This window comes from Schistocerca serialis, chromosome 2 (assembly GCF_023864345.2).
Source record: "Schistocerca serialis cubense isolate TAMUIC-IGC-003099 chromosome 2, iqSchSeri2.2, whole genome shotgun sequence".
NCBI lineage: Eukaryota > Metazoa > Arthropoda > Insecta > Orthoptera > Acrididae > Schistocerca > Schistocerca serialis.
Window position 1 is genome coordinate 605,912,877 of NC_064639.1, and position 17,757 is coordinate 605,930,633.

A 17,757-nucleotide genomic window follows, 5' to 3' on the forward strand; every position below is an offset into this window, starting at 1 on the left:
TCCTTCTGAATCTGCTTAGTGTATTCATCTCTTGGTCTCCCTCTACGATTTTTACCCTCCACGCTGCCCTCCAATACTAAATTGGTGATCCCTTGATGCCTCAGAACATGTCCTACCAACCGATCCCTTCTTCTGGTCAAGTTGTGCCACAAACTTCTCTCCTCCCCAATCCTATTCAATACCTCCTCATTAGTTATGTGATCTACCCATCTAATCTTCAGCATTCTTCTGTAGCACCACATTTCGAAAGCTTCTATTCTCTTCTTGTCCAAACTATTTGTCGTCCATGTTTCACTTCCATACATGGCTACACTCCATACGAATACTTTCAGAAATGACTTCCTGACACTTAAATCAATACTGGATGTTAACAAATTTCTCTTCTTCAGAAACGCTTTCCTTGCCACTGCCAGCCTACATTTTATATCCTCTCTACTTCGACCATCATCAGTTCTTTTGCTCCCCAAATAGCAAAACTCCTTTACTACTTTAAGTTCCTCTTTTCCTAATCTAATTCCCTCAGCATCGCCCGACTTAATTAGACTACCTTCCATTATCCTTGTTTTGCTTTTGTTGATGTTCATCTTATATCCTCCTTTCAAGATACTGTCCATTCCATTCAACTGCTCTTCCAAGTCCTTTGCTGTCTCTGACAGAATTACAATGTCATCGGCGAACCTCAAAGTTTTTATTTCTTCTCCATGAATTTTAATGCCTACCCCGAATTTTTCTTTTGTTTCCTTTACTGCTTGCTCAATATACAGATTGAACAACATCGGAGAGAGGCTACAACCCTGTCTTACTCCCTTCCCAACCACTGCTTCCCTTTCATGTCCCTCGACTCTTATAACTGCCATCTGGTTTCTGTACAAATTGTAAATAGCCTTTCGCTCCCTGTATTTTACCCCTGCCACCTTTAGAATTTGAAAGAGAGTATTCCAGTCAACATTGTCAAAAGCTTTCTCTAAGTCTACAAATGCTAGAAACGTAGGTTTGCCTTTCCTTAATCTTTCTTCTAAGATAAGTCGTAAGGTCAGTATTGCCTCACGTGTTCCAGTGTTTCTACGGAATCCAAACTGATCTTCCCCGAGGTTGGCTTCTACTAGTTTTTCCATTCGTCTGTAAAGAATTCGTGTTAGTATTTTGCAGCTGTGACTTATTAAGCTGATAGTTCGGTAATTTTCACATCTGTCAACACGTGCTTTCTTTGGGATTGGAATTATTATATTCTTCTTGAAGTCTGAGGGTATTTCGCCTGTTTCATACATCTTGCTCACCAGATGGTTGAGTTTTGTCAGGACTGGCTCTCCCACGGCCGTCAGTAGTTCCAATGGAATATTGTCTACTCCGGGGGCCTTGTTTCGACTCAGGTCTTTCAGTGCTCTGTCAAACTCTTCACGCTGTATCGTATCTCCCATTTCATCTTCATCTACATCCTCTTCCATTTCCATAATATTGTCCTCAAGTACATCGCCCTTGTATAGACCCTCTATATACTCCTTCCACCTTTCTGCTTTCCCTTCTTTGCTTAGAACTGGGTTTCCATCTGAGCTCTTGATATTCATACAAGTCGTTCTCTTATCTCAAAAGGTCTCTTTAATTTTCCTGTAGGCAGTATCTATCTTACCCCTAGTGAGATAGGCCTCTACATCTTTACATTTGTCCTCTAGCCATCCCTGCTTAGCCATTTTGCACTTCCTGTCGATCTCATTTTTTAGACGTTTGTATTCCTTTTTGCCTGTTTCACTTACTGCATTTTTATATTTTCTCCTTTCATCAATTAAATTCAATATTTCTTTTGTTACCCAAGGATTTCTACTAGCCCTCGTCTTTTTACCTACTTGATCCTCTGCTGCCTTCCCTACTTCATCCCTCAAAGCTACCCATTCTTCTTCTACTGTATTGTTATAAGCATTAGTAATTTGATTGGCATGAATAAGTGGCAACAGAAAATTCTAGTAGTAACTGTAACGTAGGCGTCTCTTTTACAATAGAAAGCTCTGACCTGCATGGATAGCACACAATCGAGTCCTCCTGAAGATGTAACCAGACAAGTAGCGACCTATCGGCTAGCACAATTGTGTGGAGATTAACAAGTCAGTTGCTAGTTAACGATGAATTTTTCGAGTATTCTGATCAACCTATGGATATATCAACATAATACGACTAACTACTCTTTCTTTCTATATACATCTAATTATTTTACGCCCTACTAGCACGACAAAGTTACTATTTATTTCAGTTACTACTTCTGCTTACTTACATATTATTTGGTGTAGAGCGCTATCTTTTTCTTAATAGATATCTTTCGTATTTTCCTAGACACTTTCCAATAAATGTTAAACACCATACTTTTGTACGAGCAGCTTTAGTAAGGGCAGTAATAACGTTACAGAGCTCTACTGTCCGCTGTAGTAATTCAGGGGACCTATTATGTAGTTATGTTGGTCATCAATACAGGACAATTTCATACAGGTCTTCTTCAAAACAATACATTTAGTTACTTATGTTAGTTTGCTTCCTTAGATTGTGACATCACAGTTTCCACAAACAGTACAGTATTTTAATCGATTTATCGTGTAGTGGTCACATTCCGAAAAGAATCTGTTCTCTAGCCGGAAATACGAATAAGTAGTTCAACTTAAGCTCAATCGATCGTAGGGTCACCATGACGCACATACAGACACATTTTGACAATCAGTCCTACTTATTCCTTAGGTCCAACCGGCAGATAACATCGCTAACATCTTCTGAGTGTACAACAGTCATTGTTATCAACATCTCGCACAGAAAAATCGACTTCTCAAACACAGGACGTTACAATTCACCACGTAGCAATCTTTACCTTAGTTTCCTCTCTTTCATCGGTATCTGTCTTATTCCCTTCTATCTTCTGCTGTTACTTCTACACTTCTTCCTTCCTTCTTCTATTTCTTTTTCCTTTTGTTATCTTCAGTTCCTCCTCGTTTATCCCGTCTTACTTTGGTTCTGCTTTTTGTTTCTGCGTTCTTAATCTGTTTCTTTATGCAAACTTTTTCCATTATATAATTTATCTTTTCTTTCTGTTTCTCTCATCCTTTTGTACGTACATTTATATTGCCTATTTAACTTTGATTATAATAAATATTGAAACAATTTTCTCTTTTGAGGGTTTTGATGCATCTTGTGACGCTTTTACACAGTGCCATTGTCATCAGTTCAATATGAAATTGCATGCCCATGAAGTTTGTTTCTAATTTATGTTAAATTACTGTTTAATTTTTCGAACATTTTTATTTCAGAGTCCTTCGTGTGTCCTGTGACGCATTTCAAGTGTGCCAATCACTACTGCGTCCCAGAGGACGCCGTGTGCAACTTTGAGGACGACTGTGGTGATGGGTCCGACGAACAAAATTGCTGTGAGTAAAGTATTTCCTGCATTTGTACAGAACTAGACCGTTAATGAATTAGAACATCAACCTTGCAGGTATCGAACTATGGGAGTTTTGCTTACGTTTTTATTTGGAAAACTGTGTTTCTCTTTGAGACTGATTCCTTATATCAAACGTATATCTTTTCTCAACCGGGGTAGATATATGTTAATCAAGATGTCGACTCTTCAGAGTCTTTATACTTGTTTTTCCTGCTTCTCATAGATTTTCTTAGAACCGCCATAGATAAACGCCGGGTGTCATTAAGTTATTTAATGCAGGTTAATAAAACTTTTTATGTGGATAACTGTTACACTATTATTATTATTTTTGTGATCATAGCTCTATCAAATCTCAATTTCATTCAGTCCCATGGTATGCCGCTTCGAAGGGCACGACCTGTAGAAACGAGTTAAAATTTTTTTTTAAGGTATCTGCGCTGAATCTTTCTGATTGTGTAGACGAAAATCTCAATTTATGATGACACGTTTAGTAGCGCTATCTACTCGTACATAAATACTCTTGAAGCAGGCTAACTATGTAGTACGCGAACTTTCATTTCTCGAAGTGTTCCTATTCTACCAAAAAATCCAGTACAGAAAAATAATTATCTGCACGCTTCAGTATGCTCCGTGATCTCTCTAATCCTGTTTCTATGATACTTTCGAGGGATAGACTGTGGACTCGATAGCAGCGTTTGCAGTTTGTCTCATACATTGTTTTTCTCAAACATATCGATGGTTTTGACGAAATGCACGTGTTTCCTCATCCAATTTCCATGGGAAGTCCTTAAACATGTGCATGAAGCTCTCATTCCGACTGAATTGCCCGTTAACGAGTCAACCAGCGCCTTTTCATAGGCTACTTTAATCTGAGCTTGCACTATCTAAGCTTTTCTAGAATTCTCCAAATAAATCTTAGTCTTAAATTCATTCGTCGTACTACTGATTTTGCTTGTTCATCCTACTTGACACAAATTTTTGTGTCTTATGTATGATAGGAGAAATTATTTAGTTAAGGACCAACCACGTAGCCATTGATAGATAGAATTTCTGAATATCAGTTTTAACGGTATAATAATTGGATAACAGCAAATGTAAAACAAGAGTAAAAGAATGCAGTCGAAATAAATCACGCGACGCTGATGGATGTAGGTTAGGAGCTGATACACTAAAAGTAGCAGACGAGATTCACTCTTTGGGAAGCAAAACAAGTGATGATAGCCTAGGTACGGATAATGAATGTAAAAAGCAGACTGTCAGTAGAAAGAAAAGCATTTTTGAGAAAGAGAAAATTATTAAAATCGAATATACATCTAAAAGTCGTTTCAGGAAGTATTGACCTGAAGTGTAGCAGTGTTCATAAGTGAAACGTGGAAAATTAGCAGTAAAGATGGGAAGCGAATAGTAAAATTTGAAATATGGTGCTGCATATTAATTCTGAAAAATAGTTGTGTGGTTTGGGTAACTAATGAAGAGGTACCGAATCTAATTCGGGAGAAACGAAATATACGTCACTAAAAGCAGTGGGACTACAGATTGAAATTATGAGAGCTAGCTTTTTCTGTCTTCCTACCATGCGCAAGAAATGTATTATTAAGTGTCCAGCGAATGTATATCGTTGCTGTTGTACCAATGAGTTGATATGTCACTTAGTGGATAACTGGTCACGATGTGTTTCTATCCAACAGCACCGCTCATATACCTGTTTTATTCAAAGTAAAATGCTATTTTCTCCCTTCATTCCTTTGAGCTTTATTGCAATATGAAATATTGGTCGTATTGCTGTCTTCACATTGACGAACTATGTGACTTTTTTAATGTTTCTAGTTTTTGTTACAAGTGAAACTCTTCGTTACTTAAATATTCAATAACTTCTAAGTCTTACTGGTGAGACACTTTGCCTTGGAGATGAGATCGGATCAATTCCCATTCCTCGGACCAAGGGGGATCGTTATGGAAGAAGAGCAGATTTGGCGACCAGCAAGTTAAAATAGGACTACTTCACAAGTTACCCTCCCAGGAAAATTTTTGACGTAATATCTAGGTACGTCGCGTCAAAAGCTGGAACAGAACATGTAATTCATAGGAAAATTGGAACTTTATTTCAGGTAAAACTTCGCACGCTTTTCTGGTCCATACCAATTTCATATTATTTCTGTGAGCTGGCGTTGTGTACCAGCTTTGCTCGAACATATGGAGTTACGGTGAAGTCAGATACAATTCATTTGAATAGAGCCGCACTGGAAGTCAATGGGAGTCGGGCGGTTAACTTATTTCCTCTGCAACGTATCGGAATTAAAGTGTAAATGCGAGGCTAAAACTCTGTGCGGGGTTATGTAATGAATGTCTTTACATTTCTCGAGATGTTCAAACATAAACTATTTTGGAGGACAAGCTTTTCGAAGAGGAGATGGATATCGGATAATTGCCGTTGAAGATCATAGTAGGATGAGAGTGATTCGTAGGAATTTCGTTCATAATACCAACACCAGCGTGGCCAGTATCATATCAGTGAATAGTGGCATTAGTCTCAGTTCGAACAGCGCCGGTATGACCATTACGCTTCGCATTCCCAAGCAATATTAGCCACAGTTATTTGTATGTTGTGACTGATACCAATCTTGACTCACGGACGGTTTCATCTGTGGCTGCTCTGGACATCATCCGCCTCCGTAGCTGCGTCGTCAGCACGCCTGGCTGCCATGCGGACGAATCGGGTTCGATTTCCGGTACTGTCAGGGATTTTCTCTTGGTGGCAGGGCTGGTAAGAGTTGTACTCAGCCTCTTAACGCCAACTGAGGAGCTGCTAGACCGATTAGTAGCGGTTACAAGGTAAAAAAAATAAATCTTACAGTGACTGGGAGAACCGTGTGCTGACCACGTCAATATAGCATCCAATTAATCGTTAATATGCTGACATATTCCATCACTGTCCGCCCCTGGTAGCTGAGTGGTCAGCACGACGAAATGTCATACCTAAATGTCCTGGTTCGATTCCCGGCTTTGTCGGAGATTTTCTCCGCTCAGGGACTGGGTGTTGTGTTGTCCTTATCATCATCATTTCATCCCCATCGACACGCAAGTCGCCATAGTGGTGTCATATCGAAAGTCTTGTACCCGGCGACCGGTCTACCCGACGGGAGGCCCTAACCACACGGCATTTCCATTTCCATTCCATCACTTTCATACACATATTCCTGTGCAAGTACGATAGGAACTATAGTGTCAGGTAATGTTTCCGTGCTAGCATTGTAAATATTAGTGGACAACAATTCGCAATCCAACGTGCTGTACCGAGCGAGGTGGCGCAGTGGTTAGACACTGGACTCGCATTCGGGAGGACGACGGTTCAATCCCGCGTCCGGCCATCCTGATTTAGGATTTCCGTGATTTCCCTAAATCGCTCCAGGCAAATGCCGGGATGGTTCCTTTGAAAGGGCACGGCTGACTTCCCTCCCTAATCCGATGAGACCGATGACCTCGCTGTCTGGTCTCCTTCCCCAAACAACCCAACCCAACCCCCTCCAACGTGCTGTAAAATTCAGTCAAACACTTTGACAAATACTGCTAACGAAAGCAAATGAAAGGGAACAGGTGCAGGCTGTATTAAATATTTAGCGCCTAGCCTATATCACTTTGGCCTCAGCTTTCTCATATACGAGTGGCTTTCAATGAGTAATACAACTGGCTTTTTTCTAGGCCAATTTCTGTTACAAATGTGGAATTTGTTGTGGGATATCGTCGAATATTCCCCCTTCAGCTCTTAGAATTTTATGAAGTTCCGTTATGTGGCAATGCTATACGTAGCCATCAAAATGTCGTCTGTAACGAAGGTAAGTTCTATGCAGAGAGCTGTCATTGAGATCCCTTTGGCAGAAAACTACAGAATAGTAGATATTCATAGGAGCTTGAAGAATGTCTACGGATACCTGGCAGTGAACAAACGCGAGGTGAGTCGTTGGCCGAGGCGACTTTGAAATTTGCAACAAGGCCTCGCAAACTAGTCCGATCCTCCGCCTGCCGGCCGGCTGCACACAGCTGTGACTCCTGCAATGTTGGAACTTGCGGACACACTCATTCGGGCTGATCGATGGATCACAATCAAACACCTCGCTGCTCAATTCTCCGCACCCGAGAGGAACTCGCAAAACTTCATTGTACTGTTCTTCCTCATCTATCCTGCAGCACCTTTCGATATCCAATGAAAGATACACTCCGTGGGAAGCTGTATGTGGATGATGGGGAAGTTACTGATGCAACGTCGACTATTAGAATGGTACCAAGCGGGCATATGGACCCTCCCCTCCCAGTAGGGTGGCATAAGGCCCTCGGATTGAACGGAGATTACGTTGAAAAATAGGGTTTTGTAGCCAAACAGTGGGAATAATATGGTGTATTGGAATCCTGAACAAAACCAATCTGCTTTCAAAAAAGAAGTGTTGCATCACTCATTGAACGCTACTCGTAATTAAACTTAAGTTCTCAGGCAGCGGGCGTTCCTGGTTTTCACCGTCACAGGGTCGGGAGCGAGAGTATCCGAAGTCAGGGAATGGGGTCAACAGCAAGTACTGCACCGCTTAGTCATGTTTGGTTGTTCTGTGAATGAGAAAATTAAACATTCAATTGCAATAAAATCATTTTGGGAATTAGACCACGTCATTGCGAAACCGCACAACAACTCAAATGCAGACATTTTTACCGGCTTTGCAGCGACTCTCTTCAGGCCGAGTGACTCACTTTATTAAAATTGCCACAGGTCGTGGCAGACATCGAACATACGTTAAATTACAGTTTAACGATCTTGTGAGAGTCAAATACCTCAAAACATCTGAAATGTCCCACTAAATACATTTTTAAAAACATGAATATCTGGGGCAAATTAAGTAAGACCTGGAGAAATTTTAAATGAAGTTGTAGACGAAAAACGTCCACAGTAAGTCCTTAACATAGGGGGGTGCTCGCTTGTCGAATGCGTGAAATGATAAGCATTAGTAAGTAAGTTGGGAGTTAATAGCCGCAGAGGAAGGAAACACCTTGGTAATTCAGACTGCAGGAACGCTAGTAGTAGCTGATAAGACAAGAGGGCAATATTGCCACAGGATACAATTAATGTAAGGACACATCAAACCAGTAGACGGATTATGGTAATGAGAAAGACAAGGAACAGGTCATCTCCTGGGACATGGGTGAAGAGCGGGGCTGTCGGCAGGACGCTCCTGCGTGTGGGCGGGTGTGGCCACGCGGCTGACGTAGGGGAACAGTTCCACATATGGCCGCCGCCGTCGCCCTCACCCCGCGAGAGGCAATCTCTTACCCGACACCCGGCCCTCAGCGCCCCTTACACCTGCAGTAAATGCGCATTTCCCCATTCTGCCGCCCAATTTATGGCCCCGGGAGAAGCGAGGAAAAAAATACATGAAACCTTACATCTCTCATTTTTCCTCGTACCACAAGTAATATATCTTTACCTAAGCCCTGCCGCGTTATCCTCATGGTGGCGGCGTGCGTAACGAACGATGAAGGAGTGGTTGTTATTGCCTTCCAGAAAGATATGAGAGATGTACTTGTACTTGGTGCGTCATAACCTAAACGAAAATAATGAAGGGAACCTCGCTGTCAACCTTGTGAGTAAACCATAAATTTTAAAGATGGTAGCATTATTCACATGGCGAAAGCTCATACAGTGCCCAGTCCGGTATTTTGCCAGTGGTTAATATAAAGTCACTTCAGTCAAAATAACATTACTAAGACGAAAGTGGACGTCTTTAAGAATCAAGGGGACATTTTGTCACCATGCACTACACAGAAACAACTAGAAATTTCTCATGTAACAAACTGCTCCAAAAATACTTTCTGCCATGCTTAAAGAGTAGCAAACACCAAGGCGTGAGCCTTTGAAGGAGGTCAGCTCATCGCTTAGTGAACATAGGCACCTACCATTTGAACTGCACAAGATATCTCAAATTAAAACTAAACAAAGTATTTTAATTATGTTCATCAAATGAACAGAATAGTTGATAATTAAAACTAAATACAGTGAAAGTAGAGAGTAAAGCTGCTATCGCAGAAATGGGAATATCCTATTGAAGGGCCGGCCGTTGAGACCGAGCGGTTCTAGGCGTTTCAGTCCGGAACCGCGATGCTGCTACGGTCGCAGGTTCGAAACCTGCCTCGGGCATGGATGTATTTGATGTCCTTAGGTTAGTTAGGTTTAAGTAGTTCTGAGTTCTAGGGGACTGATGACCTCACTTGTTAAGTCCCATAGTGCTCAAAGCCATTAGAACTAATTTTAAAAAGGAAACCCAACTTCACACAGTATTCTATAGCAGAATATAACAGTAACATTTATTCCTCTTGAACATAGAGGTAACATTTTATTACACTTTTAATGCCACGTACCCGATGGAAAACGGGTGGGGCAGGGGGGGGGGGACAGTTGTGGGGGAGGACGTTTCTAAACATTAAAAATTATTTGATCATGAATGTGAGCATAGAAATTAAAAATTTATTACAATATTAATTCCACACACCAAACAGAAGATCTGGTTGGGGTGGTGGTGGTTGGTGGGGGGGGGGGGGGGGGGAGGAGCGAGGGACCTTTCTAAACAGTAGATATTTTGATGAATGTGAGAATAGAACACACTTCAGAGAAAGCAGGAGGAAACAGTTTTTTGTGTGTTTATGAATTCCTAAGGGACCAAACTTCTGAGATCTTCGGTCCCTAGACTTACACACTACTTAAACTAACGTAAACTAACTTATGCTAAGAACAATACACACACCCATGCCCGAGGCAGGACTCGAACCTCCGGCGAGAGTGGCGGCGCAATCCGTGACATGGCACCTCAAACCCCGCGGCCACTCCGCACGGATTTTTTAAAACTATTGTTCAACATTAAGGTCCAGTAAGAGAGAGTCCTGATCTCCCAACATCTCCATAACTACAGGGAAAAAATCTGACATAACAGGCTTCATATATAAGTGATATTATAAAACCATATCAGAAATGGTTTGGTACATTAGGACCCTGTTACAGTATTACTGGAGAAAGTACAGCATCACAAAATTTTATATTTGCATTTTCACTCTTTTGGATATACTAAAGGGGGGAGGGGAGGAGGCCTCACCTCTAAAGAGAAATGCATTTAAGTTAATGAAAAATATTTATAAGATCGTAGAAATTATAAAATATACATGATAATTCCCGGAAATAACTATCAGGCATTTGTGGGTACTTAAAAACATATATTCAGTAACGGTGCCCAAAAAGACTGACCATCAGTCTCTAAACACTCCATCCTTACAGAACAAAGAAAACATGTTCACAAACATAGACTTCGTACCGAGAATACAATTCATCTTGCGTAGTCCATATAAAATCATATCAGAATTGAGTTGGTACACTAAAAAAAACAAGTTATAATAACTCAAAAGCACATACAATGTCATACTTGCGTTGTCATTACTATTGGATCTGCAAAGAATATAAGGGGATAAGGAAAATAATTGTACATCTGGAGAGTGAAACATTTAAGATAATCAATGATAATTATAAGAACCTAGAAATGTAAAGCGTACGTGACATTTCCATAAATGACTGACAGGCGTTGAACTATGTATAAAAACTTATATTCATTAAGTTGCCTCAGTAAGGGAGAACACCGATCTCCAACCGAGCGGAGTGGTGCAATGGTTAGCACAATCCACTCGCATTCAGGAGGACTACGGTTCAAACCGGCGTCTGGCGATCCTGATTTAGGTTTCCCATGATTTCCCTAGATTGCTTCAGGCAAATGCCAGGATGGTTCCTTTGAAAGGGCATGGCCGACTTCCTTCCTAATCCTTCCCTTACCTAATGGGACCGAAGACCTCGCTGTTTGCTCCCATCCCGCAAATCAACCAACTAACCAACCAACCTCCAAACGTCCAATCATTACAGTAGAAAATCGAACATACCAAATGTACAATACATTTTCCATAGGGACACTCACTTTGAGTGAAACTTATCAACTCATGTCACAGAAGGTTTACACTAGCACTCAAATTACAAAATTAGTAAAGGAATCTACAATATGACATACCTAACATTTATATTTGCATTGTCATTAATACCAGTGTGCCGAGGAGGAGGGAGCTCTGGAGGAACATCGTGTACAACCAGAGAGTAATTCATATAAAATCATTTACAAGAGTCATAAGATACATAAAGCAAACGATAATTTTACATAAATAACTGACAATTATTGAAGAGTACATGAAAAAGGTGGGAATATAAGGAAATGGGACCTGGATAAACTGACTAAACCAGAGGTTGTACAGAGTTTCAGGAGGAGCATAAGGGAATAATTGACAGGAATGGGGGAAAGAAATACAGTAGAAGAAGAATGGGTAGCTCTGAGGGATGAAGTAGTGAAGGCAGCGAAGGATCAAGTAGGTAAAAAGACGAGGGCTAGTAGAAATGCTTGGGTAACAGAAGAAATATTGAATTTAATTGATGAAAGGAGAAAATATAAAAACGCAGTAAATGAAGCAGGCAAAAAGGAATACAAACGTCTGAAAAATGAGATCGACAGGAAGTGCAAAGTGGCTAAGCAGGGATGGCTAGAGGACAAATGTAAGGATGTAGAGGCTTAGAAAATAGATTAAGGAAAGGCAAACCTACATTACTAGCATTTGTAGACTTAGAGAAAGCTTTTGACAATGTTGACTGGAATACTCTCTATAAAATTCTAAAGGTGGCAGGGGTAAAATACAGGGAGCGAAAGGCTATTTACAATTTGTACAGAAACCAGATGGCGGTTATAAGAGTCGAGGGGCATGAAAGGGAGGCAGCGGTTGGGAAGGGAGTGAGACAGAGTTGTAGCCTGTCCCCGATGTTATTCAATCTGTATATTGAGCAAGCAGTAAAGGAAACAAAAGAAAAATTTGGAGTAGGTAGTAAAGTCCATGGAGAAGAAATAAAAACGTTGAGGTTCGCCGATGACATTGTAATTCTGTCATAGACAGCAAAGGACTTGGAAGAGCAGTTGAACGGAATGGACAGTGTCTTCAAAGGAGGATATAAGATGAACATCAACAAAAGCAAAACGAGGATAACGGAATGTAGTCGAATTAAGTCGGGTGATGCTCAGGGAATTAGATTAGGAAATGAGACACTTAACGTAGTAAAGGAGTTTTGCTATTTGGGGACCAAAATAACTGATGATGATCGATGTAGAGAGGATATATAACGTAGACTGGCAATGGCAAGGAAAGCGTTTCTGAAGAAGAGAAATTTGTTAATATCGAGTACTGATTTAAGTGTCAGGAAGTCGTTTCTGAAAGTATTTTTATGGAGTGTAGCCATGTATGGAAGTGAAACATGGACAAGAAGAGAATAGAAGCTTTCGAAATGTGGTGCTACAGAAGAATGCTGAAGATTAGGTGGGTAGATCACATAACTAATGAGGAAGTATTGAACAGAATTGGGGAGGAGAGGAGTTTGTGGCATAACTTGTCAAGAAGAAGGGACTGGTTGGTAGGACATGTCCTGAGGCATCAAGGGATCAAAAATTTAGCTTTGGAGGGCAGCGTGGAGGGTAAAAATCGTAGAGGGAGACCAAGAGATGAATACACTAAGCAGATTCAGAAGGATATTGGTTGCAGTAGGTACTGGGAGATGAAGAAGCTTGCACAGGATAGAATAGCATGGAGAGCTGCATCAAACCAGTCTCAGGGCTGAAGACAACAACAATAACAATGACTGGGATGTATTTCATTACATTGTACTTGCTCAGAGTACGAAATGTAGCCCACTGAAGAGAGTAAAGTAAAGCCTAATACTCAGAGATGGCACATATTTATCTTATCATATAGGTTTCGAAGTACCCACTTCATTAAAAATGGGATCATGTTACAACTTACATCAAATATTTACAAACTTTTCGTAGAAGCCTTTGGTTTTGAAATCTTTTTGTTCGTTAGTAATCATATTAGGGTACAATCTTAAGCCACAAAGAATCTCTTCAATAGCGTTCAAAATATAGCCCTTTTCTCCCCTATGTAATAATGTCATGTTATCGAAGATACCTGTTGTATTGTGTTGCAAGTCATTCAAATGCACACAAAGAACTGACTGCCTTGTGGTTTGGTTTACTGATTTAAGTTACGATGTATTTTAGATTACAAAGTCGCCAGTGTGGCATATTTGTATTACATTTGTTAATATGGAATTTCACGATCTAACTTACTAATGCACAGAGTTTACGTGGCACCAACGATTATAATACACCCTTTAGTAAATTGCTAACATGTACTATAGTCTGTCTCTGACATCGCATTGTCTTTGTTTGTATCCTTGACTGTTTGGCCTAGTTACATCTGTTAGTGTGTTCCTAGCTGTCGATGAGGATTTGCTTCTTCCCAAAAATTATCGTACACTGTTAATACTGTGGGAAATTTTTTACATACTATGGTGGGCTTAAAGGGCTTATTCAAATTATGGTATAATTTTCCTGCCGTTTATGCCAGTAAGTGAAATAGTATTTAATCTCATATTTCCCTGTAAGCTGTGTAATCTATAGTGGTTTGATTTAGTCGAAGCTTAATGGTCATTGACCGAAACTAGTAGCGAACTGTCAAAAATAAATGACAGCTGAAGGTTTCATCACGGATTTTAACAATTAGAAGTCTCTGTTGTTGAATTTGTAAAGGAGAAAAGAGTGCAGGAACGAAAATTAAAGTTCCGTAAACAACTGCAAACATTTTTCCACGAAGCAGTTGACATCTTGTCTGAACAAGGGGTAAATTTATTAACTGCTATGGCGATTGTGTTTGAAATAACAAACATTTTAATTACTTTCTCCCATCTGTCTAGATTTCATTTGACTGTCACTCATATGATTTAAAACGTTGGAATTTTATTCCTGATTTTGTTTATGAGTCCTGCTACACATGAATGTAGTAGAGGATATGATGAAAATACAGCAAAAACGGTATAGTAATGTCCTCTCTATGCGTATTAACTGTTTTTGCATATTACTTAATTTTATACAAGTTCTGAAAGAAGTACATTTTACTTCTGCAACCGGAAATAAAGAGACCAGGGTAAGAAACATATTGCTTTATTTTTTCTCTGCATCGGAATTTTCAGATGTTCTTTATTACACAGTCTTTTTCGTAACATGGACTCCAGGCTGATGTTAAAAGTTAAAGTTACGAATACTGCAGTATTTTAGTTGCGTTAAAGCATGTTGACATTCACAATTTTCTGATTCCCTAATTACATATTGTGGGATATGGTACAAGGGTGTTTAGTGAATCACAACTTCCCGTCGATTGACTGTACAATATCAGAAAAAAAGATAAGAGTAGGGGACAGGAGAAAGAAAAGAAGAAAGTATTCCCGCAGTAGTATTACAGTATCGTGAATACATGCGGTGATTAGACGAGATTTTAATCCTATGTTTGTCATAGGGCAATGGGTTTTCCTTGTAATGTTGCTTCAATATCCGGATCATTCACCGTGCTAGAAGATATGACGCGAACGAAACTGGACATGTATTCGAAAGCAGCAAGAGTCACTTCTCGGTCCTGTCACTTTCACTTAAGTTTCCATGACTGAAACTAAATCTTTTCAGGAGATTACAAGGATGGTTTCTCCATGTAGGCCGTTCCAAGTATTCAAATACAGGGGCTGGACAATAATATGACAACACCATGAGAGACGCATACTTGAACATAAATGCACGACCTAATCAAGCCTGTGCGTTGCGCTGTAGTATTTCACCTCGACCGGCAGCTGTGCTGTGCCCTCGGAATGTTGTACGTTGTACGTGTCAGTCGTGGACAAAACAGCATTCTGTGTAGTCGTGAGAACGTTATCTCGGAACTAAGAGAATTCGAACAGTGGGCAAATTGTTGGTTCTCGTATGGTGGGTGTTCCGTAATCAAGGTAGGTGAAGTGTTTGGTGCTTCCCGATGCACAGAAATCGAAGGTGGGAAAATATCATCCACCCAGACGAAACTGATTGTTATCACGACAGACAGGCAGTGACGAGAGTTGTGGAGAAACGTAAATGGACAACAGCTGAAAATTGACGCAGAACGAAATGTTGCACATGCGAACCCTGTCAGCACCAAAATTACACGAAGGGAACTTCTTAAGCAGTGACATGCAGGGCGAGTTGGAATTACAAAACCACTCGTTAATAATGCAGATGTCCGTAACAGGAAGACGTCGTGCCAAGGGCGTAAAACCTGACTCATTAAGTAAAGGAAATAATGCATATAATCGGGTGATTCTTGTTGCATACTATTTACTGGCCGAATTTACGTAACAAAAATGAAACATGGCAGGGGTTGAGTGATAATCTGGGAAGTCATAATGTGGCATTCCACGTGCCGCATGGTTATTCCTCCAGGCTGTATTACTGCCAAGAATTATGTGTCCAGTTTGGCTAATCAGGTCCATCCCATGTTACAATGTTTGTTCTTCTGTGGTGATGTTGTGCCCTCATGTACAAAACTTGCATCGTCCAGGACTCATTTACGGAGCACAAGTGTGAACTATTGCACCTCTTCTCACCATCAAAATCACCAGGCCACAATATTATTGAGCTTTCGTGGTGTACTTTGAAGAGAAAATTGCTTAGTCGCGATCCACCTCCATCATCGTTACCTGGACTTACCCTCATTTTGCGGTATCAGATTCTTCTGAAAACCATACAGGACCTTTACCTATCCATTCCAAGTTGACTGGAAGGTGCTTTGTATGCCATCGTGTTTCCCGTGGAATATGAATGCTAATGTGTTGTGTTTCTCGTGTTTCCATTTCCATATTTTTGTCCACCCCCTGTAAATATTTGTCCATCTCAGGCATGGCTCTCGATACTGGCTGGGAGTATCACTGTGGTCTTAGTTCGTGATCATTGCAGACAGAGCACGGGCAATAAACTGGACGTGATCTTTACAAATGTACCATCACTTTATTCGCCTTAAGTGTGGTCATTTGACGCTCGTACCTCTTTAATGCGTGACTAGTAGATTAACTATTGCAGCTGTTTGGTGCGTGAATAGGGAGCTGACTTTCATTTTGAACAATAATGTAGCATATTGCGAACAGATAGGCAAAAAACCCATTATTAAATGGTTACACGGTTCTCGAACTACCATTGTGAGCAGTCACTTTTTCAAACTGCATGTCTCCAACTCTTGACATTTCCTGATCTACGGCTGTTGGCACTCTAGTAGTAACCAGGCACTTAGATTTTTCTTCACTTATCCTTAGACCTATATCTTCACTAGCCTTGATTAACGCATTCGCATTTGCTGTTACAGATTCTTTTCTATCGCTAATGATGTTTAGATCATCTGCATACCCTAATATCTTAATATTTCCATTTAACTCCACACCCTCTAAATTATCTGCTGCCATTCGTACTATATATTCTAGGACTAAATTAAAAGTAGCAGAGACAGGGCATCTCCCTGCTTAAGTCCGTTCTTTATTATAAATTGGAGCTATACATAGATTTTTTAATAAAATAATGTCTACACAGCTCGTGTCGCTCCATGTCGATGGCAGAGAGACTATTTGCGCTTCGTTTTGAGGAAGCTGACGTTACCACTGTTTCTGTCTAAAATATGTTACGATAAGGGAGAACACTCTAAACTAGAAATGTGGGTTTTTCACCTAACAGCCGTGTGCGCCTTAACGTGTGGTGTGCCCGTTGTGGTTCCAGCGCACCGGACGTGCTGGAACTCGGAGTTCCGGTGCGACAACGGGGAGTGCATCCGGCCCGGCTACGTCTGCGACGGCGTCGTCGACTGCAAGGACGCCAGCGACGAGGCGCACTGCACGCCAGGTCAGTGCCGGCCTCCCCTCCACCTACTCCCGCTTGCCTGGTGGCTCTACCTGTCTCCCTCCCTGTACGTCTTCCATTCACGCAACCCATTTGTTTATTGCCTTAGACTAAAAGAATTTATCCAACAGCGTTACAAAGCGACCAATGTCACAACACGAATGAACAGAAACAGAATACAGACAGTATCAATATACAGGGCGATTCAGTGATGATACTAAAAACTTTCAGTGGTGACGGAGAAAGTAACTCTATCAATCTGAGGTGATGGACCGTGGTCGGGAAACAACTAACGAGGAGAACACGGCAAGTGCCATCACCCTAGTACAAGAGGTGTCCAAACAAGCAAACACGTGTTTCGACTTATCCGTACATACTCAACAGTTTCCAAAAAAACCACGCTCGAAATTTTCTAGGTACTTTATAAGCCATTCATCTGACGGGCGATATCCGCGGACGAACTGTGGCACAATGGTTAGCGTCACGGCTTCAACATTTTGTAAC

General features: G+C 40.8%; 1 protein-coding gene across 1 annotated transcript in view; it reads left to right on the plus strand.

The window, feature by feature from the left end:
- The window catches only part of LOC126456273 (G-protein coupled receptor GRL101-like), a 568,827-nt gene that overhangs the window by 274,707 nt on the left and 276,363 nt on the right, over positions 1-17,757 (plus strand). Inside the window, exons 4-5 of the mRNA XM_050092025.1 lie at positions 3,282-3,398; positions 17,134-17,256. Coding sequence (XP_049947982.1) covers positions 3,282-3,398; positions 17,134-17,256 — 240 coding nt within the window. The remainder of the gene's footprint in view (positions 1-3,281; positions 3,399-17,133; positions 17,257-17,757) is intronic.